The following is a 25,500-nucleotide window of genomic DNA, read 5'->3' on the forward strand; positions in this document are numbered from 1 at the left end:
AAGGGACTCCCTGAGGCCAGCCGGAAATAACACCCTATGCAACAAGGAGGAAATTCAGCCTCTTTAGCAGCTTGGCGGTGTTTTATCTGGTTCACATTCCAAAAGCACAGGTCACCCAGCACCACCGCATAGCTGTCTTACTTGGGGTTTGTTTCAGGGCCCCTAAAATCGGGTCCTACTTGCCCTTTCCAGAGGGGCTGGGCCTGAGATTGATGGAGGTGCTCTGGCTGGGATTTGGGGTGTCTGGGTCCAGTCCAGGCTGTGTCTGTGACCTGAAGTGAGGCGTCGTGCCAGGGTCTCCCTGACATCAGAGAACTGGGCAGAGAGAATACAACTGATGGGACCTCCAGTAGACTCTTATTTACCAGGGGATCCTGATCATCCTTTGCAGTGGGAACATGATGGTGACTGAGGCAGCCCTGGTCCCTGTCCAGTAGCTTTAGTTCTAGTAGAGATGTGAGACTCTTCCCCAGACAGAAGCGATTCAGAATGGGCAGCACAGGGATGGGGGATGTAGAAGCAGCTCGTTGAGGATTGTTTACACTGTGTGGGCGGGCTCTCAGTCCCCTACTGTACAGATGCCTGCCCGGGAATTAGGATGGATGACAGAACGACACTCAGATACCACCAAATACGAAATAATGCTTTTCTTTCACCCCGGAAACAGCAACCATACTCCCCCAAGGAGAAGGGCTCAGGGTCAGTCCTGTGTGAAACAGGTATGAAGTGGGAATGTTGATTTCAACTTTTTTTTTTTTTTTGTCTAGGACCTAAGGTCAGGGTGAGGTTCCTGCACATGGGCACGGTAGAGGGTTTGAGCGTTGTTCTGCTGCCAAGGGAAGGAGCACGTGGTCAGCCCAGGTGTGCAGTGAAAGTGAGTGAGATGGGGTTCACAGCTCTCAGAGTCAAACATGAGTAATTGGATCTTCTTCTTATACAGGGAGATGAACAGTGCTACTTGGGAATGGCCTATTTGACCCTTTGAGAAAGTGTAAAGATTCAAATCCAGGGCTATCTGACCCCCAAACCATCACTGTCGAGTCAGAGCCTCTCAGAGTCCACGGACTGGCCCTCGATGCCTTTTCACCAACACAGCCTCCGAGGCGTCCATGCTCTGCCCTGATCTCCCTCAACTTTTCCACCCAAGTCGTGAGTCAGCCGCCTACAGAGACCAGGATCCAAGCCCAGGAGGGCGGGCTGCACTCTTCCATCCTGAGACGTCAAACCCAACCTTGCCCCAGGGAACCTGTTTCCAGAACTGGCTGGTATCAAGGCCTACCTCACCCATCTGTTTGGCAGAGACATCCAGCTGGGTGCAGAACCTATGTTCAGTATCCCAGGAAGTACCTGAGACAGAGGACATAAGAACTGAACCCATTTTTAGAAGACGTGATGGGGCAGCTAAGTCAGGGGCTCTCACAAAAGAAGATAGCAAGTCTGTGCCCGAAGTCTTTCCACTCCATGTTAATTAACTGTTTGTACATGACTCACTAGGAAAAATAGATATTACAACATCCTGTGGGTTACACACAGTACGAAAGAAACTTTAATTACTCAGTAATGGTTTACATTCTATGCAGTGTACACTATTCTAGTTTCAATCGATTCTATTTTAATTTGAAAAGCACCCATTAGGACAAACTCATTGGTTTTACAAGCTGAAAGAGTGTCATGATCCGTGGTTTGGACAATACTTCTTCACCCTGCAGCTATAAGAGATGGGAGGCCAGACGAGCAGGGGGAAAAGCATGCTGGGAGAGGAGCGTGCTGTCCCCTATCCCCTTAAGAGAGATTAGACAGTTAGGACTCTGGTAATTGCACCATTATTTCTACTTTCAGAAGCTTCCTTCCTGGTCTCCTGCTTCCTGTCTCACCTTTCTGTCCACTCTCTCACAGGAGATGGACACAGGGATCTTCCACAGACTCAAATCTCACCACTTCCATCCCCTGCTTAGGTCCCGTCTGTGGCTCCCAGTGCACTCAGGTTAAGTCCAAAATCCTCTTCAAGACCCATGAGGTGACTGGCCCTGCCTTGCCCTCTGCCTTCTGCCCTCTACCCTCTGCCCATCTAGGGCTGAGCCCCACTGAAGTAGTCAAAGTTCTTGCTCATTCTTAAAATCGCAGATCAGATGCCCCTTCCTCCAGGAAGTCATCCCTGATGCCCTTGGCCCTCCTTCCCATCCCTACTCTCTCTGGGTCATCATTTTCTGCGGTGGTCTGTATCCCCCACTGGGCATGAGAACCAGAAGGACAGAGCCTGGGACTAAGTCATCACTGGGTCCCCAGCATCAGCTAGCACAGGGCTGATGATAGGGCAGGTGCTCCAGGAATATTGAATGAATGAATGAATGGTGAATGAATGAATGAATGAGTGGATGAATGAATGAAAGCTCTGTATTCAGGATATGTCTATTTCAACGTGTCTGTCCTGACATACTGACTTTCTGAGAATTGGTGCCTGAAGTTCAAACCACTCCTTTTCCAGGCAACCTGCCTCTCCTCCCTGTAATGCTGTTGTTCAGCTGGACCCTGTGGGATCTCATATGCTGAGAAAGCCTAAGGGCCCTTCTGTGCAGAAGAAGCTCCATCCCAGTTTCGCTCTCCTGCTCCCTCACCCCACACACACAGGACCCAACACAGGCTGGAAACCCAGGCTGGCAACATCGCACTGCACTGCACTGCCTAAAGTTGGGCCAGGGCCCAGAGCCTGCTCTGATACTAATTAATTGGCTGCATCTACTAGGAAAAATAGAGAGTACACCACCCACTGTGCAGTTTACCCATAGCTTCAATAAAAGGGAAAAGAAAAATAGCAATCAAGTGCCCTGTCGGTCTCCCTCCTGGGAGTGGCTCCTTCACCTTCCGATCCCATGTGGTTTTTCTCAGAGGGAAAACTTCTCCCGTGTCCCTCAGATCAAGTATATTCAAGCAAAGAGAAGATGCATTCCTCTGAAGCAGACAGGTGAAAATCTTTCACTCATCCTGTTGTCATAACTTTTGGGGTCATGATCTACTGGATATAGATCATTAGGTCATGACCTTCTGATGGCTGTAGACTTTTTTGTCCAGAACATCAATGAAACATATGCATGTGACAATGACATCAATCACCTCTAAAGTCATCAAGTGCTTATGAAGGGCCCTGGCACAACTTCTCCCATTCTCTCATTCATATTCTCCTCTTCTCTCCCCGTCCTTCCCCTCTTCTTCCTCTCCTCTCCTCTCCTTTTCTCTCTCTTCCCTCTCCATGAACCAAATGAAAACAGTGACTTTTACAGGGAAGCCTCAGCACCGAATCTCAAGCCTGCAACAGTGCCTGAGATGTACAAGGTGTGTGTCCTTGACTAAATGACAACTAAAAAGAAGAAATGGAAGTAGACATAGTGTCCTTGTGGCATTTGAGTTCCTGTCTTCGTTTCAGGAGTGTCCCATGTTGCACACTTAATTCAAATTAGAAATTCCAAATCTGTAAATAAAAGGTCACTGACTATCACAATCTCTTTCATCTGAATAACATCCGCTGTGGTTACGTGAGCAGGGACTACACTCTGGCCGTTGGGCTCGGAGTGTGAGGTCAGGGACTTGATGAGTTCTCTCAGGGGAGTTTGAAATATACAAAAGAACACGGGGAAAGTAGAAGACGTGTGGGGTCACATGGATCAGGCATCCTTTGCTATTTCCATTTGGGAAAGTCAGGGGGGCCCCAAGGTATGTCCTATGCTCTTATTTTGCTAAAGTGGCCTTATTACTGGGAGATGAGAAGCTATTCACCCCTTATGGATGTACTTATTGCCATTTTGTTATTTGCTTTCTGGCTGTTTTGTAGTTTGTCTCTTTTCCTTTCGTCTTCTCGTGCTCTCTTGTGGTTTGATGACTTTTTTTAGGGTTATGTTTAGATTCCATTCTCATTATCTTTTGTGTATCTACTAAAGATTTTTGTTTTGTCGTTATCATGAGGCTCACATATATCTGTCTGAATGTATACTGGTCTATTTTAAGTAGATAGCAAGTTAAGTTTGAACACATTTTAAAGCTACATTCTTTATTGCTCCTATGTTTTTGATGTTTCAGCTCATATCCTTTTATTTTTTATTGTGTATTCCTTAACTACTTCTTGTAATTATGGTTATTTTCACTACTTTTGTCTTTTATCCTCCACATTAGCTTTATAATTAGCTAGTCTTATTCCTTCAATATATATTTACCTATACAAGTGAGATTTTTATTTTCTTATGTTTACGTGTTATTCATTAGTGCTCTTTCTTTTCAGCACAAAGAAATCCCTTTAACATTTCTTGTAAGGTCTGTTGAATGGCGGTGAACTCCTGTTTTGCTTGTCTGGAAGACTCTATCTCTGATACTGAATGATAACCTTGCTGGGTAGAGTATTCTTGGTTGGAAGTTTCTTGCTTTCAGCACATTGAGCATATCGTGTCACTCCCTTCTGGCTTGTAAACTTTCTGCTGAAAAATATGCTGATATTCTTATAGGAGTTCCCTTTTATGTAACAAGTTGTTTTTCTTTTGCTCCTTTTAAGATTTTCTCTTTATCTTTAACCTTTGACATTTTAATTATCAAACGTGACTTGATGTGGATCTCTTTAGATTCGTCTTATTAGAACTCTTCAGGCTTTCTGGATTTGGGTGTCTGTTTCCATCCCCAGATTAGGGAAGTTTCGGCCATTATTTTTTTCAAATAAATTTTCTGACCCTTTCTCTCTCTTCTCTCCTTCTGGGACCCCTATAATGCTAATTTTGTCTTGCTTGGTATTATTCCATAGGTCCCTTAAGCTATCTTCAGTTTCAAAAATTATTTCTTTTTGCTGCTTTGTTTGGGTGATTTCCACTAGCCTTCCAGATCATGGATTCTTCCCTCTGCTTTATGTAGTCTGCTGTTGACCCCACTTTAGTGTATTTTTTTAAGTTGTATTCTTCAGCTCTATGACTTCTATTTAGAACTTTCTAATATTTTCTTTCTCTTTGTTGATGTTCTCGTTGTGTTCATCCATTCTTCTCCTGAGTTCTATGAGCATATTTATAAACATTATTTTGTAGTCTTTATTAAGTAAATTACTTATCTCTGTTTCAATTTTTTCTGGGATTTTATCTTGTTCTTTCGTATGAAACATATTGCTTAGTCTCCTCATTTTTCATGACTCTGTGTTTGTGTCTATGTATGCAAAATAGCTACCGCCCAGTCTTGAAGCAATGGTCACAAGGAACACTAGGGACGTGTTTCAGTCTGTTGTCTGTGCAGTGCCCTGGGGGTAGTAGCTTTCTGAGAACTTTCTGATTGTTTCAGTCCCACGGGGCCATAAATGCAAGACCCCTGGCCACTGATACAAGACATTCAAGGGATATCCCCTGTATGGTCTACATGGACCCTCTGGATTAGGCAGATGAGGCCGGGTGGGGTGCTGGGCTCACGCCAGCACACCCACTGGGTTAGCGGAGGTGGGGGCAGGGCCACAGTGGGGCGCCAGGCCCAGGGCAGCCTGCCTGATGTGTTTGGCAGGGCAGGGCTGTAGAAGAGTGGTGGGGTGTGGCAAGCAGTGCTAACGTGATGGAGTAAAGGTGCCAAAAATGATACCTGTCAGTGCTACAGTAACGAGGTAGAAGGAAAGCATAAAATGGTAACTGCCAGCTTCTCTGTCCCTGGAGAGAGTTCCAATAGACCCCTGCCCCTCCACCTGACACTTTAAGATTAGTTAATGAATCTTTTTCACTTGTGGTTTAGGCACTTCCCAAAGCCTTGCTTTTGCACTGGGTCCTGGGGCAAGTGAGCCCTGTGAGAGCAGTGTTTTAGTTTCCTACAGCCCTTGTAGTTTCTTGGACATAAATCATGTTGGTTTTCAAACATACATTTTCAGTGCTCATGTCTCCAGTGCAGGTCTCAAAGATTGGGGTGCCCAGTGTGGGGCTCAAACTCCTCACTCCTTAAAGGAGGAGCTCCATGTTTTTGATATCCTTCCCACTTGTGGGTTACTGCACCAAAGGTTGGAATCTTGGCAAGATTGAGTCTCTGCTTCTCTCCATCTCAATGTGGTTTTTTTTATCCTTTGTTGTAGAGGAGCTGTTCAGCTATTTCTTGGATCTTTTTCACAGAAAATTATTCCGTATGTCACTGTAGATGTGATGTGTCCACGGGAAGAGCTGAGTTTTGGCCCCACCGTCTTGAACCACTCTCCTCAAAGCAAGTTTTTTAAAAATTGGGGGGGATCAATTTTATCTGGGCTTCTCACAGTGGTTAGAGCCACTCTGTCATCACAGCCATCATGGCACAGGGAATGCCTCACCAAGAGTGCCCAGAAAAGTCTGCCCAGCTGACTCTTATTGCTTAAAATGCACCTATACACAATCACTGACACACGGTGACGTGCCTCACGTTAGAATGTGTTACCATTTGCAAATCTCACAACTGTAACACCAAGCCCTCAACCAACGTCTTCCTTCTCGTTCACATAGGAAACCAGACTCAATCAAATCCCTCCGACCCCCTGACCATTCCTTCAAGTCCCCGTTTCCATCTGTCTCCAGGCAGGGGGTGTCTTGTCCCAGGGGCCAGACTGTGGTCACTGGAATCAAGCCCACCTCCACTGGTTCCATTTTCTTCTTCTCATGCCTTTCGGGTAGGACACTGCAGCGACCCCTACAGTTAACACTCAGACCAGCTCCCCACTCTCACTGTGGAAGGAAACTTAAGAGGGCCAGAATTCATCCAATTAGTTAACTGAAGAAGGATTCGTTTTGGTAAAACTCGCTCTCCTTGGAGACAGTTCGGTGAGGTGTTTGGGCTTTTTGTTTTTTAGATGATGGAAGGAAAGGCATCTGAGGACTGCTAATGCACTCCCACCCATTCTCGCCACATAGCAGCTTGCTCGCATACACTGGACCTCAACAGAGGGAGGTAAGGGAAGTCTGTGTGTTTGCCAAACCTTTCTGGCAACTCTCAACCATGGGCCACAGCTCGTCCAGGCTTGTCACTGAAGATCCAATTAAACTTCTTTAAAGTTCCACGTTCGTCTTCTGTCCCAAGTGGTTGTGGTCACCCCCTGGGGGCTGATACTGAGGGCCAGGAACCGCCGAGGGAGACAGCCAGGTTCAGAACACACTTCCATTTACAGGGAACAGAACCAGTTCTCCAAGTGTCCACGGAGCAATGTGCAAATTGCAGGATGGGCAGAGTAAAACCGAAGCACAGTATCTCTGGCAAACACTGGGGACTACCGTCGGCAATGCTGCTGAATACACCTGGGTACACAGTCAGACACTTGTTAAGTAAACAGTAAATGCATAAAATAAATTAACCTTGAGAGGGCCACATTTGCTCCAAATGTGTGGTTAATGTGAGCAGAATGGTTGCCATTCAAAGTATATTCACAGGAAAACAGGGCTGGGGTCTCACACACAACAGACAGACACACAGGCTATCCAAAAAGTCATTGCAGACAGACTTCACTTTGTTCGACATGGATTTTGGTTTAGTGTACTCCAAACACAGACTCTCATTCACCTCACAGCCTTTGATTTGTCTATTTTTGTATACATATATTTTTTTTTCCTTTCTTACCATAATGTCAATGCCTAGTCTGAATGTCACAGTCCAGAGTGGGGGAAGAAGCAAAGTCTTGAACAGGGCTGGGCAGGGAATGTTAGTTTCGGCTATTTGCTTTCTCCAGATGATTTCTATCAAAGCTCAACTGGTTATCTGAAGCCAAACTACAGTAAAAAGGACCCTGTTGTCCTTCTGGACAGAAAACACCCCTCTACCTGAGCCGGCATGAAACCACAGATAACCAAGACATTTTTTCCAAGTGGACAATTTAAAAAAAAAGAAAAGAAAAAAATCCTTACTCAAAATCAGGAGGAAATCCTGTGGGCGAGCCAGGCTGTGGGGCTGCCCTCCCTCAGAACTCACCGCCTCCTCATTTGTTCACGGCGAACAGTGAGTCACAAAGGTCTGCAGACTGTGTGCTTGGGATGGGGGAGCCCTGGTCACCTGGGAGCACAAATCAAAGAGCAGAGATGCAGACAGCTGCACCTGTATCCACCACCATGGCTCAGGGCCTCCTGTGCACCCACAGAAGTGCCAGAGGGAGCCCCCACCCAAACCGGTACACAAAACATCTCTTTCTGGCTCAATTACAGCCAGGCTCTTTGAAGGCCAACTTGGGAAGGAGCCACAAACTTCCTGTTTCCAGAACAGGATTCTTGCCTGCCTACTGGTAAAGTTCTTGTTTTTAGCTTGCTTTTTTCTTTCTTTCTTCTTTTTTTTTTTTTTTTTAAAGAAAAACCAAAGAGAAGACAGTATAACCTTCTACACCTAAACCAGTCTGTGGCCAACCAGAACCTTCTGGAAAGGGCCCCTCAAAAATGCACATTGAGCATCGAGGTCATCACCTGGAATTTGAGAGCACAACCAACCCCCTACCGCCCTACCACACAACTGCCCACCCGCTCTCATCCGCCCACAGGATTAGCCCGATTCTGGCTCCGCAGACACTGGCAGCGAGAGGTGACAACCCCGGGCTCTCTGCGGGCTTCCTTCTTCAGCCAGGGCCGAGGCATGCCGCCTCTCCAGACTGAGACACAGGGAGGTGCTCTTACACTAACACCAAGGCAAAAATGCACTCCGTCACCAAGGGTCATCGCAGGGCACAGTCTCAGCCCCCTTCTTTGGGGGCTCCTAAAACACACCTCTCTGACCCAAGCAGGTAGTGAGATATGACTTGAAAGGGGGGAAAAGGGGACGGGGTGGAGTATGAGGAATGAGTCACAGCACTGTGCCTCTGTGGGAGGAGAGGCATCCATACCCCAGACTGTACCTGGAGACACAGAAAAGGGCAGGAGCCAGGGGCGGGGGGAAGAAAAAAAGAAAAGAGCCAAGTGGTTGTACCACTTGCTCTGAAAGTCACTTAATGCTTCTCCCCTACCCTGTTTGCTTTGCCAAGTCCTTGGGTAGGCAGGGCCTGCTCTAGCTGGGGGAGCCGCTGCTCTGGGAGTCTGGGGGGTCCTGCTCATTGATGGCCGCAGCAGGTGGGGGTGCCCAGGCTCTGGGGGCTACTCCTCCGAGGGCTGGCAGAGCTCTTCCTCCTTGTCGCCAGGGCGCCACACATAGCAGCTGTCGAAGCCCAGGGGCCCATCTAGAGGGTCATCAAGGAGTGTGTTGAACTCTGAGGTCATCGTCATGATGGCCCCAGTTGCACACACACACCTCAATGCCTGAGTCACCGGGAAGTGGCAATGTCTGCCAGGCGTCTTGTGCTTGCTGTGGAGGAGGGCACTGCCCGGCTTGCAGCTGTAATCTTTCCGCAGCTCCTCCTTACATTTGGAATCCTTGTCCAGGAAGGCCCCAGGGGCCAGCTCCCCCAGGCTGGTCACAGAGCCACCGGGCTCCATCCCAGGGGGTTGGTGGCTGCTGGGTTGGCTGGCATGTCGGTGGTCTCCTGCTGCTTCTCCTAGGCCCAGACAAGGGGCTGCTCTGTCCCACCTGGGAGCCCGATGGGATGGGCGCCTGGAAATCTGCAGGGCCACACTGTGCAGGCAGCTGTTGCTTCCGGAGCTAGAAGGCTCTGCGTGGTAGGGGAGGAGTTGGAGGTCGGTTCCGCACTTCCTCAGAAGGAAGTAGTAAATAGTTTGGCAAAAACCTGAAATAAAATGGCAGCACTGAGTAATTGTGGGCTTCTCGGTAGGCAGTCAGGTTAACGTCAGGATGCCGAAGCTGGGCCTGAAGATGGTGCTTGGCTGATGGGTGGTGGCAGACGCAGCAGCAGCTCAGGGTGATGCTGAGGGTCCACACCAGCCCGAACCACCAGACTTCACAGTAGTAGTTGTGTTACCAGGTAGAGGTTAGAAAATGTAGAGGGAGAAAGGGTGAGAGGGGGTCCATGGCGCCTACAGAAAAAACTCATAACTAGCTTTGATTAACTGTCCCCCACCACATATCTGTTTTTACAACAGATGAGGAGAGGTGGTCTGGAGCAAGATAAGGATCTGACTCGACAGACCTCCACCCACCTTAGGAGGTCACACCCTCCCGTGGAACAGCACGCACCACCTTTTCCCACCAAATCAATGTCACTCCTTTACTCAACCCAGCAAACTATAGGTCCTTGAGACAAGGGGCAGGCCTCTCTCTCTGCCTCTGTCTCTGTCTCGGTGTCTTCTCCCTCACCTCAGCTAGGCCCATTCTCTTTCCTGAGAATGTGTTCCTAACAAACCCTGCTGCATACTAATCATCTTGCTGACCTTTGATTCTTCAAGTGTCAGAGAGAAGAACGGAGACTCCCATAACAGTCGCAGCACTGAGACTCTTCACAGCAGTGCCCTGTGTCACAGTTGTAGCTTTGGTGGTTGGTACCCACTCAGGTTTCCTTATCCTGTGGGGGTTCAGCCCTGACTGACGGGGGGCTGGGCAGCGCGTGGTGAAGCAGGAGCACCGGGCCGCCCAGGGCCTTCTCCTCTCCATCCCCCTCGTGCTCCTGCTCCGCCTTCCTCTCGTCCCCTTCCTTCTTCCTCCTGAAAGTCATTTTTAAAGGGAAATTCAAATCAAAACTACTAGAATTTACCATTTCACATCCACTAGAATGATACCTTTTTTTAAATTATCTTTCCTTTATCCTGTTTTTGTTTTGTTGTGTTTTTAATTTTTATTGGGGAATATTGGGGAACTGTGTTTTTCCAGGACCCATCAGCTCCAGGTCAAGTCGTTTTTTCAGTCTAGTTGTGGAGGGCGCAGCTCACAGTGGCCCATGTGGGAATCGAACCGGCAACCCTGGTGATATGAGCACTGTGCTCTAACTACTGAGCAACTGGCCATCCTAGAACGATGGTAATTTTAAAAATAGAAAAAAAAAAGTATGGGTAAGGGTGTGGAGAAATCACAACCCTCATACTTTGCTACTGGGAATGTAAAATGGAGCAGTGACTGTGGAAAGCTGTTTCTCAAAAAGTTAAACATACGATTACCACGTGAACAAGCAATTCTACTCCCGGGTATATGCCCCCTAAAATTGAAACATTTATTGAAACAATCACTTGTACACAAATATTCAGAGTAGTGTTATTCACAAGAGTCAAACGGTGGAAACGTCACAAATGTCCATCAGTTGACGAATGGATAAACTAAAGGTACATCCATATAATGAAATATTATTTCTTGTAAGAAATGAAGTACTGACACATGCTACAACTTGAATGAATCTTGAAAACATTATGATAAGTGAAAGAAGCCAGACATGACTCACCACACACTATATAATATTATGTGAAAAATCGAAAGTAGGTTTCATATTATATGAAAAATCCAAAATAGGTAAATACATTGAGACTGAAAGCAGATTCACGGTTTCTAGGAACTAGGAGGAGGGTGAAATGGGCAGTTGCCTAACGATTATAGGATTTTTTGGGGGGGTGATGAAAATATTCCAGTGATGGTTACACAACGTCTTCAATGTACTAAATGCCACTGAACTTACAATGGTTAAAATGGTAAATTTTATATTATGTGTATTCTACCCACACATATAAAAATGAAAAATAAAAACATTTGCGTAAGGGGTGTGCGAGCGTCCAGCGAGCAGGAGGAACTGTCCACACCCCTGGTGCTGACCACTTTGATCTGTTTCATTATTTCTGTTGCTGGAAGGATACTTGTCCTGAGTCTCTTCACTTTGTAGTGTGATTCTGCTTCCCACCTGCTTGTGCAGAGTGGAGGCTGGTCTTGTTCAACTAAATCTAAAACCCTGGATCTATTTGGTCCCTGAAACAACTTATTCCCTTCTCACCGATGATTAAAAGGAACAAAAACACAACTGGGCCTGATTCTCAAGCGTCTTCCTTGAAGGCAAAGCCACAAAAAGAGGTAATAAATGTTCAGCAATAGAGAAAGGTGTCCAAAGTGCCATCAAGATGTCATGGGATGACTCCCTGAAGTCGCCAGGTTCAGGGAGGTTTTGGGGGCAGTGACATTTAAACTGAAAGCTGAAGAATGAATAGAATGCATGTGAAGAGATTAGAGAGACAGACAAGAGCCATGATGCATGAACCCTGGAACAGGTGGATGTGGTGGGGATGGGGGCGGGGCGGGGGAAGGATGCAAACCACAGACACTAAAGTTAAGGAACAGAAAGTGGGGAGAGAGTGGGGAGGCCCACAGCTGTCGGACATGGCAGTGGAGCCATGGGAGGCCTTTTGGGTTGTAATAAGGAGCGGTGATAAGTTGAAGGTGGTGGGGAGCCATGAACGGTATACAGCACACTTGGCGGCAACCCACACACTCAGGGGCTCCCTGTCTGCAGAGGCTGGGCAGCTTCGGATTGGCTTTCCCAGATGTCCTTGCCACTAGGATTCTGGATGCATTTGAAGCTCTGGGCAGCACAGCCATGGAGTCACCAGGTGTTTCCCCAGCAGCAATCATGAGTTCAGGCCATGGCTTTGAGGTGCTGAGAGGCTGCTGGGGCTGCAGAAGTAAACTCCAGGTCCCTGAGTTACATTAGAACTTCTGGGCGTCACAGCCTACACCCTGCTCCTCTAGCCACTCCTTTGACAAGCAGGCTCTTAATTCACTGTTTTACTTGGAGGATCCAACCAAGGCTGGGGTGGGGCCAGACCATCCATTCTGTGGTCACCAGAAGTCCCTCTGCAGGGAGAGAGGTCAGTTACTAAAATCCTGATGACATGATTGGAGCCAAGGAGTGACACAGCCTCCTCCTCAGTCAGCAGAGAAGGACCTTCCCGCTTGGGGAGCCCCAGCCCCTCCTCCTACATACCTGACATTCTTTCTATATACCTGAAACCACCACATTCCTGCCTGTTCCCTGGGAGTGGGGATCCCGGAGGCCAGATGGAAATAACACCCAGATGCTGACAGGAGGAATATTCAGTCAATAAATTCCTGGGGCAAAAGGGTGCGAGTGGGAAAGGAGGTGAAAGCAGGAAATGCCAGCGTTTCCCATCCAGGAGTTCAGCTCTGCCAGCCCTGACAAGGACCCCTAGGCCATCAACCTGGTCTGTGAGCAGGGCCTGCCTGTCCATCCCAAAGGGGCTGGGCCGGGGGACTTGGAGGCCCCTGGACTGGGATTCAGGAGCCCTGGGTTCTGTTCCAGCCCATGTCACTGACCACTGGGACCTTGGGTCAGTGTCGTGCTTGGATCCAGGTAGCAGGATGAGAGGATAAAACAAATAGCTGTTTAAGGTCAGGATCTTACACTTACTGCCAAGAGAGCCAGAACCTCCTTGAGCCATAAATAGAAGCAGAGTCTCAACAGTTAATGACAGCTTCAACCAAGACAGGCCCAGTCCTGCCTCACAGATGTGGGCTGTCATGCAGGAGACAGAGCAGTCCCCAGACAGGGAGGTCCCACGGTGGACACGATAGGAGGGGGGTCTCTGAGGGAAGTGGCAGTGAGATTGGATAGGACTGTGTGCAAAAGCTTCTTTGATACTTTGAGAAGGGGCCGAGGAAGGATGCAAACCCCAGGCTGTCTCATGCCAAAGCCTCAGTGCTCTTGAGTTAGTGGCTCTCAGTGTCCACAGATGTCAGGACCAGCCTCTGCCCTTCCGTCATCACAGCATCCCAGACCCCCTGCCATGTTCTGAACTCCTTCCACTTTCCTGCCTTTTAGTGACTCAACTCTAGGCAGGAGTGTGGGTTGGGCTCTCTGTATTCAGACACAGCTTCATCTCTGCCCTGGTGGTGTGCTTCTCCCTCACCTGGCTGGCAGCCCAGAGTTTAGCAGAGGCGTTCATGCCCAGGTCCCAGCCTGCCTGGAGCCATCCCATGAAATGTCTGGAACAAAAGCTATGAGACATGAAGCCCTTCTCCAAAAAAAATAAAGCAACAGAAAAACTGGCAAACAAGATTCAGCAACAAAGTTGTAGCGCTTGCCTAGAGCCTTTTCCATTCATGAATTTATTAACCAATAGGCTCCTGCTCACTGGGAAAGAAATAAACATTATATCATTGTCATTACGTGGCTTTCAACATCTGGGAAGGAAAGTTTCAGTAAACAACTTTTGACAAGATTCTGTGCAGCACACACGAATCAATTTCTTAATCTATTTTTTAAAAAAGAATATAGTCTATGACCAACTCATGTGGTTCTATAACCTACCAAAATGTTAAATCCACAGTTTGGAAAACACTGCTCTACTCTAGGCTGCAGAGAAGGGAGGCCACAACACAGGAGGAAATGTGGGGCTGGGAAGGGAGCATGCTGTACCTCTGCCCCATGGGAGAAAAAAACATTTAAGGCTCTGGTAATTGCAGATATTTCTGCTATGGCAGGAATATCTGGTCTCCTACTCCTGTCTCAACCCTCCTCACAACAGACGGATACAAGGATGTTTGTAAACACAAATCTGAGCACTTTCCTACCCTGTTCAGGACCCGGCCACAGCGCCCAGTGCACAAAGGATAAAGCCCTGAGTCCTCCCTGAGGCTCACAAGAGACTAACCCTGCTCCCAACCTCCAGCCCCCTCTCCCTGCCCTGCCACCCAGTCTCTGGGCTCAGCCTTCCTGAAACAGTGACAGTTCTGGCTCAACCTTTACATCTTAGCTCAGATACCCCCTCCTCCAGGAAGCCCTCCATGAATTCCCAAGACAAGTGATGATGCCCCCTGCCCCGGGCTCTCACAGTTCACGGGTTTCCCCAACTCAAACCTGAGTTCTGTGAGCCATCATGGTCTAAGGATGGTCCATGCCCCCCAACAGTGGGACAGTGTTACCGAATCACCTCCCAAAATTCAGATCCATATGCCCGATTCACTAGTTAGCCAGAACACTGATACACGGGTGCTTGGAGGGAGAGAAAACTGTATTCGATTTGACCAAAGTGAGAGGATGGGAATGCAAGATGTCTCAAACCTGTCTTCCCCAAAAAGCAAAAGTAGAAAATGATTATGCCGCTAGGAAGTAGGGGAGGGGGGATTTCAGGGAACCGAGAGGTTAGTCTATGTTTCTCCAGTCACAGATAACGTTTTGTGCAGCCAGACTTCGGTTGTGACTTTCTCTGAGGCATTCATCCTTCTGCAAAACAAACTCGTAACTTCTTGTGACGCTGGAGTTCACGCCTCCTGCTTGACACAGACACAGGACAGCAGCAACATAAAATGATACTGTGAGAACAAGGGGTGCTGGTATGAAGAACCAAGATGCTGCAAAATATCTCATAACTGTGTGCCAGTGACATTATCTCTAAAGCAAAAAGCAGAAACTACACTGTGGGGACAGAGCCCCAGAGAGCAGTTTCCAGGCTCTCGGCCTCATGTGGAAAGGTGCTGGCTCGGGTAGTGGATGGCCATCAGCTGTGGCTAGCTGGCCGTCAGCTGTAACCATTGAGCCATTGGCCACTAATATAACTGCCGTGGCTACGGAGGGAAGTCGAGGAGAGAGGAGGAGAGTGGAGGAGAGTGGAGGAGAGTCGGTCGGTTGGCAGCAAAGCGGACAGCAGGTCGCACGTCGTGTAAACCCAGCCTCCAGCGAGACCACAGTGGTATGACTTCCCTACCTATGGCTCCGTGGGTGTTCCTTTTTGGCCTAGCCATATCCTGCGTTCTTATGTGGGGAGCGGGAGCAGAGACCCCGCCGGACGCCCCGCATGACATACACATCTTGGGACTATTGCTATTGTTTAAGCATGCATTGCTTTGTGCTTAACTAGCTATATTTTTCTATTCTCTCAAGCCAGTTGTACTTTTAAACATTTCTCCTGAAATGTGCTTTACAGGCAGGCCTTCAGGACATGACTACCACATTTTATCATCTTTGATGATACGTGACTAGTATAACGTAAGGGTGAAATTCGGGAAGCAATAACAGTTAGACTTAGCTAGTTTCCCATTTGACTCACCGCGTAGCTCACTTACTAACCACTTGTAATTAGACGTGTAGCTAGTTTGCAGTTAGCTCTATCCTGATATTCAGCTGTTTTCTCTTTGTTTCTCCCCTCACTGATTGACTTAAGAACTAGGTTTTGTTCCTTTTCTCAAGGCTACATACGAGGTCTGCCAATTAAGTTCGCGAACTCGTCCTAGAAAAAGTGCTACCTACCTCATTGCTGAATATTGCTATGGTCGTGTGGACGGAAAAGGGGCCACCTGTTAAATCTGACAAGCTCAGGAGACTGAAATAACCACATCAGATGGTGTGAACATAAAAATTCCTAACGAAGTGGGTCATGGCAGAAGTCACATCCTTGGCCTGTAGCTTCCTTGACAAAGGTCAGTCTTCACCTGAAGTGAGCCTGTCTGTTGCCTTTTTGCATCTGAGATAACATACTCTTGGAATGTCACAGTAATCCCTTTCCAGACCCCTAAGGGGCACAACCCACCACACCAGCAGGAAACTACAGAATCCCTCCTTGTTATCTTGTTCGCCAAATACCATCTCTCTGTGCTGTAAAGTGCTATTAACTATCCTGTACCCACCAATGTAAAAGAAGTACGTGTCTCCATTTTGCTTTGTGTGCAATACCAGAGATTTCCCCGCTTTGCTTTTTCTCACCCCTTAATTTACAACCAATGGATTTCACGTAACCCTCCTCCTTTGATTCTAGTGTATAAAACAAGTTGCCAACTTGCCATTTTCCGGAGCATTTTCTCAATCCCTTGAGACTTTGCTTCCCAACAATTGTCCTCAGTTTGGCTCAAATTAACTCTTATAAATCTTTCTCTTAGGCTGGATGTTTTTTCATCGACAGTCACCTTTGAAGTACTCCCCTTGGGAAGCTAAGCACCAATGCCAGCGTCTAGTCCACCGTTCAAAGCAATTTTGGAACTTTTTTTCTGGAATGGCTATCAGAGCTGTCGTCATATTACCCTTGATGTCCTGAATGTCATCAAAATGTCTCCCTTTCAATATTTCCTTTATCTTCAGGTAAAGAAAGAAGTTATTGGGGGCCAGATCAGGTGAGTAGGGAGGGTGTTCCAATACAGTTGTTTACTGGCTAAAAACTCCCTCACAAACAGCCGTGTGAGCTGGTGCGTTGTTGTGCTGCAAGAGCCATGAATTGTTCAGGTCGCCTAACTTTTTCATGCAGCCTTTTCAGCACTTACAAATAGTAAACTCGGTTAACTCTTTGTCCAGTTGGTACAAATTCATACTGAATAATCCCTCTGATATTAAAAAAAGGTTAACAACATCATTGCAACAAGTTCGCTAACTTAATTGTCAGGCCTTGTGTACTTCATTAATCCATTTAATTAACAGAATCCTAACTTGAAAAGAGCAATTTCTTAACCCTCAGTCTCCTGGAGCCCTGGAATCCAATTTGCAACTCCCCTGCGGTTTTTACTGGTGCACATAAAGCCCCAGGCGGCAGAGGCTGAATCAGAGTCCAGAGTCTAGAGATAGCATCTTAAAATGGACCAGGTACAAATTGGTAACCACAATATTGCCACGGAATACAAAAGACAGTTTGGGGAAGGTAATCAAAAACATTGTAAAGATTTTGTAGGGTGTCAGATGGGCACTTGTCTTATTAGGGAGACCCCTTCAGGGACAGTGTGGATGCCTGACCACTGCACTGTACACCTGAAGCTGAAGCTGAATAATATTGAATGTCAACTATAATTTAATATATATATAGTCACAGGATGTGGAGTACAGCATAGGGAATAGAGTCAATAGAATTGTAACAGCTACGTATGATGTCAGAGGGGTAGTAGATTGGGGGAGGGGGTTATCACTTTGTGAGGGGTGTAAATGTCTAACTACTAAATTTTTTTGTACACCTGAAACTGAAAAAAACAAAAAAAAAACAAAAAAGAAAATAGACCAGTCCCCAGGAAGTGATGTCAGCCCTCCAACCTGCCTGACCGACTTCCCTTTTCCTTTGTTCTTCTTGTGTTCCTATAAGACCTTCTGCCTGGTCTAGGAACTAGGAATGGGCGAGATGGCCTTTGGACAAGAGTCGCCATCCACCCTGAATGCCGGCATTCTGGATAAACCTGCTTTTCTTTCCACCAGCCTTCTCTCTTGATTTTTAACTTATTCAAGCAGCAGGGAGCCAGACCTTAGCCCGGTATCAATAGTTTCCTAATCTTCGACTATAAGCTGACAACCAAAGCAACTGAAACGCTTAAAGCTTATACCTATCTCTCTAGTCTATGATTTAATACCTGAACATGTTCGCGATTGACTGTCAGTTACAACAGGACCTGTGCTGAATCATTGTGTCCTCAGCGTCCGCTAGCACAGAGCTGGGCACACAGCTCATCCGCAGCAAATTTTTATTGCCAGGCCCTTAAATATGCCATCTCTGTTAGACCAAAGGACAATGAGGCAACTGGGGCTGGTTATCTCCATTTCACAGGGAAGGAAACTGAGGCTCAGAGAGGCAAAGTCACCCTGGGAAGCCCAGTGTGTGGGCACCAGTGCCAGCGGTCACATCCACCCCACAGCTGGGCTGTGACACCTCTGCCCCCACCTGGGAGGCACCCATGCTGGCACAGGGGACACCCTGGAGCTGACTTGGATATTTTCCTGACTCCCCCCCTCTTGCTGGATCTGGACACTGACATGGTTCTCAGTTCACAGTGAAGGACAGCTCCATTCTTGCTTTGCTGGGTCCTCACCCTGGTTTCTGTCTGAAATGGGGGGAGCCTGCTTCTGGGCCTGGGCTCCAGATGGAGGAGGGTCTGAGAGAGAGAGTGTTGGAGGTCCCTTGGGGGAGCAGAGACACAGAAGGCGGGAACTTTCCAAATGCAGAAGGGGGTATACAGGGGCACGGTTGCCTATAAGAGTGACAGGTCACCCTTTCTGGGCCCTGGAGAGTCTTTTCCATGCTGGGATGTGGCTGGGATGAATTCCTGCAGGAGCCAAGGGAGGAGCCTCCCATCCTTTCTGCACGGAGTGATCTGGACCCACAGAACTGACCCCACGGTGTCCCTCTGGGGAGTGGATCCTACCTCTTCTGTCTTCACATCCTGATCCCAACACGACTCTCTCTTCCCAGGGACAATCCCACATTCATCTCTCGCTGAACATGCTTATTAAGGACCAAAGCCTTTGAGAATCTACTGATAGTGCTGGAATTTCTCTCACAGAGCTTTACAGACAAGTAATAGTGATAATGACGTTGACCACAGCAATCAAACTAAGATTCACTTTCTTCTTCCTCTTCTCCTTTTTCTTCTTCTCCTTCTCCTCCTCCTTCTTCTCTCTCTTTCTCTCTATTTCTCTCCTTCCCTCCCTCTCTCTCTTGAACTCCATGAAAATTGCATTTTTTTTTTAATGTCCTCTTCACCCCTTTCTCACCTGTGCCTGAAACACAGCCTGGGGCATATTAGGTGCTCAGTGGACATGTACTCCTGAATAAATGACCACTAATGAAGAGACAGAGAGGGAGACAGCGAAGAGTGCCCTGGGGGAGTGTGAGTCCCAGGGGTCCTCCAGGGCCTTTCCCACATTTCTGTTTCATGAGCAACCCCAACACCCTCCCCACACATTTCCTTTTGTCCCCAACCTTGTTCAACCTGGGATTTCCAAATGTGCAAAAATTAGTCTCTTTCACTGGAATACCATGAGCTGTGGTTTAGTGAGCAGTTCCTGGTCGGGGACTGGGAGGTCAGGGCGCTGACAGGCCCCCGGGAAGAATGTAAGAGGTTGACAATATGCAAAAGAAAGTGGGGAAAGGAGAAGACTCATGGGATCCAGTGGAGAAGCTGTTTGGTGGATTCATTGTGGAAGCGTAAGAATGTCTCTGCGGAGCCCTCGTGCCATCCTGCTTGTTGGAGAGGCCATCGTGCGGGGCATGAGAGGGAGGCACTTGGGGAGTGTCTAATGCAAGTGTCATCATCCTCTCCTGGCTCTCAAAGGATTCCAGGTTGCCAGACGCGTTATTTGAGTCCTCCTGACCCAAGGCCCCAGCATGTCTCTGCAGGCCTGGCCAGAGGCAGGAGAGTCGATGACATCATTTTTAGAGATAAAAGCACCAGCTGGGAACCGCAGACCTTCCTCTGACTTTGCAGCAACCAACCCAGAACCATGACTCCGCGGTGCTACATGCTGGGTAAGGATGATCCAACCCCACTTCCCGAGGAGCCCGTCTCCACTCCCAGCCACCACGCACCCTCCCTAACTTAACCTAGTCCTTCGCCTCAGACCTTGCACAGGACCCCACCATAGAGATAGCCGATCTCATCCATCCACACCCCTGATTCACTTCCCAAATTCATGCCCAGTGCCACACGCATCCCAGGTTTCCACTCCAAACCGACTCTGCTAAATTTTAATGACAGTTGTACCCATAACACACCACTAGGCTCTGCTCAGCCCCTCTTCACAGGCTGATCCCATCTGAGCCTCCTGCTCAGGAGACACCCATATTCCCCAGGACCCTCAACCCATTTCTTCTAAGAGTCCAGCTGCCTCGTCCCTCACCTTCCATAGTCCCATAATCCCAAGATCCCACCCTGGGTCTGCTCCCAACACTCCCCTGAACCTCAGTCAGGACAGAGACCCCTCAGACCTTCCCCTGCCCCAGGCTGAGCTCCCCGGGGTAGACCTGTGATTGTCCCATCACACTTCTCATCCCTCTCCTCCTCCACAGCTGTCTTGGCTGCTCTCTGCATCCTCACCCTCGTCTGCTCACACGGAGCCCCAGGTGAGTCCAGGAGGGACACACACTGGGGGTGGGGTGCAGCTGCCAGAGGGCCCCAGGCTGAAACCTGCCTGCCCTGCTGCCTGGGTCACACCAGCTCTGTCTCCTCCAGTGTCCCCCACGGGTGCTCACCTGATGCTGTGCCAGTCACACACGAGATGTGGGAACAAGTTCTACGACCCCCAGCAGCACTGTTGCTATGACGACGCTGTGGTGTCCTTGGGCAGGACCCAAAAATGTGGAAACTGCACCTTCAGGGTCTGCTTTGAGCAGTGCTGCCCCTGGTCAGACAGACCCCAGGAGACCTTTGTGGTGAAGGTGAAAGGCCAGAAGTGTTCCCTGGCCCTGTCCTCAGATGACAAGGTTTGTAGCAGGTGAGTCCTGTCTCCCGCCAAGGGATTAGGGGGTGCAGGGGAGTGGGGAGAGTCTGCATACCTGTTCTGTCCATATGCAATCTTACACCCTGTTCTTTTTGTCCCCCATCCCTGTCTACCTGCTCTGTTCTATCTACCTCACTCTTTTTCTCTCCTTGCTTGTCTCTCCTTTTGTTTTCATTTTTCTTGCAACCTCTTTGCTGTCCTTCTTGTGTCTCTCTTTGTCCCACCATTTTGGGCCGTCTCTCTGTCTTCAGTGTCAGCTGACAGAAGACCAGATGGCTGGATGGCCAGATGACTGCCAGATTCTGCTTCCTGAAGGAGCATGGAGAGAGTGCCCTGGTATGGACTTCGATCTGAGACATGGAGTGAATGTCTGGGGACAGGAGACACTCAGACTCAACCCTCCCTTCTCATTCTTTCTCCTTTGACACTCTGAATCTGCCCTAAATCTGCCCGGTCCCCCCTCTATGATTCTGGACAATTGTAAGAGATTACTTTGCTGTTGGAGGTCCCACGGGCCCCGACCCCTCACAATTACCTCTAGAGCCAATATCAGTAAGTAGAACCCCCAGGCTGGCAGTGGGCACCCTTCTCTGAGGTAGTTCATTACCGTAGGCCCTTTTCTCCACCAGCTAAAATTTTGCAGTTTTATGTATGAAAAAATATGTCACAGTGGACGCCTGAAGGGTTGGGGAGAGACGGATGGAGAGAGGGTGGAATGGGGTCCTTTTTCATTATGTATGCCCATTTTTCCCATATACGACCAAATTTCAAGATAACCACCATGATCTCCTGGTTTCACTGAATAAAAACTTCATCCCAGCCACAGAGCTCCGGTTCTTGCTTCGACCTGTCTAGCGTGTGGGACTGGGAGGTGGAGGCGACCCACAGGGAGAGAGGGGCTTCAGCGCCGAGCCTGACTCCTTCCGCCCCCGCCACCCCCCCCAAACACACACCTGTCTCCCCAACGTGGAGGGAGGTCGGGGCGGGCGCGCCCCCTGGCGGGCGGCGGGCGCAGGACGGGGCGGGACGGCTCAGTGTGGACCCGCGAGGAGGAGTTTCCAGGGCTGGGGACAGAAAAGTCGCCTCTCCTGCAACCCAACCCCAGGGCTGGACTCTCCACTTGTCCCCACCAGCCAGTAAGTTGTAGGGTGGGAGGTTGGGACTCTCACACAGGAGAAATTGACTTGCAGTAAACCAAAAAGTTGTCAGCATTATAGGAGTCTGGAAAGTGACAGGTCTGGAAAGCAACAAAGTACAGAAGAAGGTCAGAGTGGACAAGCTGTAAGACTCCGACCCTCCTCCTCAGGAAGGAATGACTCTTCAGGGCCCCCCTCAGTCAGCGGTGGTGGATGGGAGGTCTGACAACGTAGGGACGGTGGAACCTCCAACCAAAGGCCAGTATCGGTCAGGCCCCTCTGTATGGACCAGCATTTCCCAGCGGTCTGGAACAGAATGCGGGGAGAAGGGCCGTGTATGTCTGACGCCCGTTTTGGGAGACTTCACTGCAGTGACCCAGAAATCCCTGCTTTTTCTGTCCAATTTTCATATTAAAATTGTTTAAAAATAAAGTTAATACATAGAAATAGTTTTCATTTCTTTCACAAATTAAAAAGTGGGAGAGGAGACGAGGCGTTTACAACCTCTGTCCAGGGTCCTGGACGCCCCCGGTTCAGGCCACATCACCAACCTCCAAGCCGGATGGCTCCCGGACCTCCTCGGCCCCATGCGACCCTCACAGCATGTCCTGGACTCCCCCCTCCCCCGCCCCCTGAACCTGGGTCTCTCTTTCCAGAAACTGGGCCTCTAGCCCAAGCCTGTGACCACGGTTCCCTCCCTGTGTGTTGTAGTTAGGTGAGTCCAGGACCGTGGGAAGGAGCTTCCACAGCGGTTTGGGATGAAAGTGGACAAGTGGGAACGTCCTAAATTAGGCGACATAAAGGCAGGAGACAGGTCTGTGGTGGGAGAGAGCGGGGACACAGTTTTGCTGATGTAGAGGGTGAGCGTGGTCCATATCCTGGGATGAGGCGGGTTTTGAGTAGCGCTTAGGGACCATCGGACTGAGTTTCTCGTTTTCTAATTTTTAATTCAGATTATATGTAGGGTTCTAAGTGTGTGCTCAAAAAATACTTAGAGCTATAGACCTCAAAAATTTCAAAGTACTTTTAAGTTGTGAAAAATAGATTTCCCCCCAATTTACTTTCTTTCATATTTGTATAGTAGATGATTTTTAAGTTAAAACATTTTATTTTATCATTTTATCATTTTAATTTTTATTGGGGAATATTGGGGAACAGTGTGTTTTTCCAGGACCCATCAGTTCCAAGTCAAGTAGTTGTTTTCCAATCTAGTTGTGAAGGGCGCAGCTCACTGGCCCATGTGGGACTCGAACTGGCAACCTGGGTGTTACCAGCACTGCACTCTAACCACTGAGCCAACTGGCCGCCCCACCAATGTCTTTCATTTTTAACAATATTTCAAAGACTTTCTAATGACATAGAAAATGTTCACAAGATAATGGTAAAAGAAAAAAAACCTAAGATATGTAACTGTGAATACACCATTCACCCAGTTTTTAAAAATGCATGCACGTGTGCTCCCGGTGAGTCTCTTCTTCTTTAGGACCAGTGAAGTGTAGAGGCTGCCTGACTCCATGATACTTGGATGACACCCACATAGTTAATAAATCTGGGGGGAGGGGGGTTGGGATTTTTTTGGTGCTTAGTTTTATTTTTTTATTATTAATATTTTAAGGTAAAATACACATAACAGAATTTCTGATTTAACTATTTTAATCAGTGGGTTTTAATATATATATATGTAAGTATTTATAATGCTGTGCAACCATCACCACTAATTTCAGAAGATTTCCACCTGCCCAAGAAGAAACCCCATACCTATTAGCAGTCACCCCAACCCCTTTACATCTACTCATCTCCTTTCTGTCTCTATGGATTTGCCTCTTCTGGATATTTCATACAAATGAACCATATACTATGTGGTCATTTGTGTCTTTAATTTAGTGTAAAGTTTGCGAGGTTCATCTATGTTGTAGTAGGTATCAGTCTTCCACTTGTTTTTATTGACAGTAATATTCCGTTGTATGCACACACCACATTCTGTTTACCCATTGTAGTGTAGCTGTCTAACAAACTTTTGATTGTAATGTAAATGTCTGACATTAAGCTTTGATTGCTGAGTCATTCACATTAAAGACAAGCATCTCCAATAAACAATACATGACATGTATAAACAATATATGACATGTACTCAGCTACTTGCAAAAAAACCTAGATAAGGAAATAGGCCACTACTACCTGTGAAGTTCCCCTTTACAGAGCCCAGATAACTGCCAGTTTGAGTGACCCCCTTCTTCCTTCCTGTGCCCTAATTCTTTCATGGACCCTCCAAATCCTAGACACCTCATCCCTGGCCCCTAATAAAGGCAGAGCCCCAGGTTCACACCTCCTCCCTTTCTCTCTACCTGCGACCTCACTGTGTGGCCCTTGGGCATGCTGTGTGCCTTCCAGGACCTGTGACTAATAACTCCTGTTCTCAAGAGTTCTCTGGTGGTTTTTGCTGACGTGAATCCTGTGATCGTAGTATGAAACACAAAGGCCAGTTCAGCCACAACTTGACTCCAGTTGGGGAAATGTGTGTGGGGGCTTCCCCCAAGTAATACAGCCCAGATGAATGCCCTACACATTCCTACACTATACCGTCACTACCAATAGGAGGAGACCCACACAACATGCATTCATCAATTGATAGACACTTGGGTTGTTTCTAATTTTAGGCTATTGTGAATATTTCTGCTATGAATATTCTTGTACAAGTGGGAGTGAGGGGGTATTTCATTGTGGTCTTGATTCACATTTCCCTAATGACTAAACATGTTAATCATCTTTCCATGGACTTAGTGGCCATTTGTATATTATCTTTGGAGAAATGCCTTTAAATCCTTTGCCTACTTTTTAATTGATTTTTGGGCTTTCTATGGTTGACTGGTAAGAGTTTTTATTATATTCTGGATACAATTCCCTTATTAGGCATATGATTTGCAAATATTTTCTTTTATACTAAGAGTTGTTTTTCACTTTTGTGACGGTGTTTTGGAAGTACTAAAATTTTAATTTTTTTTTTAAAGATTTTATTGGGGAAGGGGAACAGGACTTTATTGGGGAACAGTGTGTACTTCCAGGACTTTTTTCCAAGTCAAGTTGTTGTCCTTTCAATCTTAGTTGTGGAGGGTGCCGTTCAGCTTCGAGTTGTTGTCCTTTCAGTCCTAGTTGTGGAGGGTGCAGCTCAGCTCCAGGTCCAGTTGCCGTTTTCTAGTTGCAAGGGGTGCAGCCCACCATCCCTTGTGGGAGTTGAACCGGCAACCTTGTGATTGAGAGCCCACTGGCCCATGTGGGAATCGAACCGGCAGCCTTCGGAGTTAGGAGCATGGAGCTCTAACCGCCTGAGCCACCGGGCCGGCCCCCAAAATTTTTAATTGTGATGAATTCCAATTTATCTGA

The 25,500-nt window shown here is 47.8% G+C and overlaps 1 protein-coding gene and 1 pseudogene across 1 annotated transcript; one reads left to right on the forward strand and one right to left on the reverse strand.

The window, feature by feature from the left end:
- Positions 1-8,459: 8,459 nt before the first annotated feature.
- On the reverse strand, positions 8,460-18,128 carry LOC117035389 (WW domain binding protein 1-like; annotated as a pseudogene).
- Positions 18,129-19,967: 1,839 nt separating this feature from the next.
- IGFL1 (IGF like family member 1) lies at positions 19,968-21,764 on the forward strand. Its single transcript, XM_033128859.1, has 4 exons — positions 19,968-20,012; positions 20,553-20,606; positions 20,716-20,977; positions 21,235-21,764. The coding sequence occupies exons 1-4, from the start codon at positions 19,988-19,990 to the stop codon at positions 21,242-21,244; spliced, it is 351 nt and encodes a 116-aa protein (XP_032984750.1). The 5' UTR covers positions 19,968-19,987; the 3' UTR covers positions 21,245-21,764.
- The last annotated feature ends 3,736 nt before the right edge of the window (positions 21,765-25,500 follow it).

Source organism: Rhinolophus ferrumequinum, chromosome 15 (assembly GCF_004115265.2).
Source record: "Rhinolophus ferrumequinum isolate MPI-CBG mRhiFer1 chromosome 15, mRhiFer1_v1.p, whole genome shotgun sequence".
NCBI classification, from domain to species: domain Eukaryota; kingdom Metazoa; phylum Chordata; class Mammalia; order Chiroptera; family Rhinolophidae; genus Rhinolophus; species Rhinolophus ferrumequinum.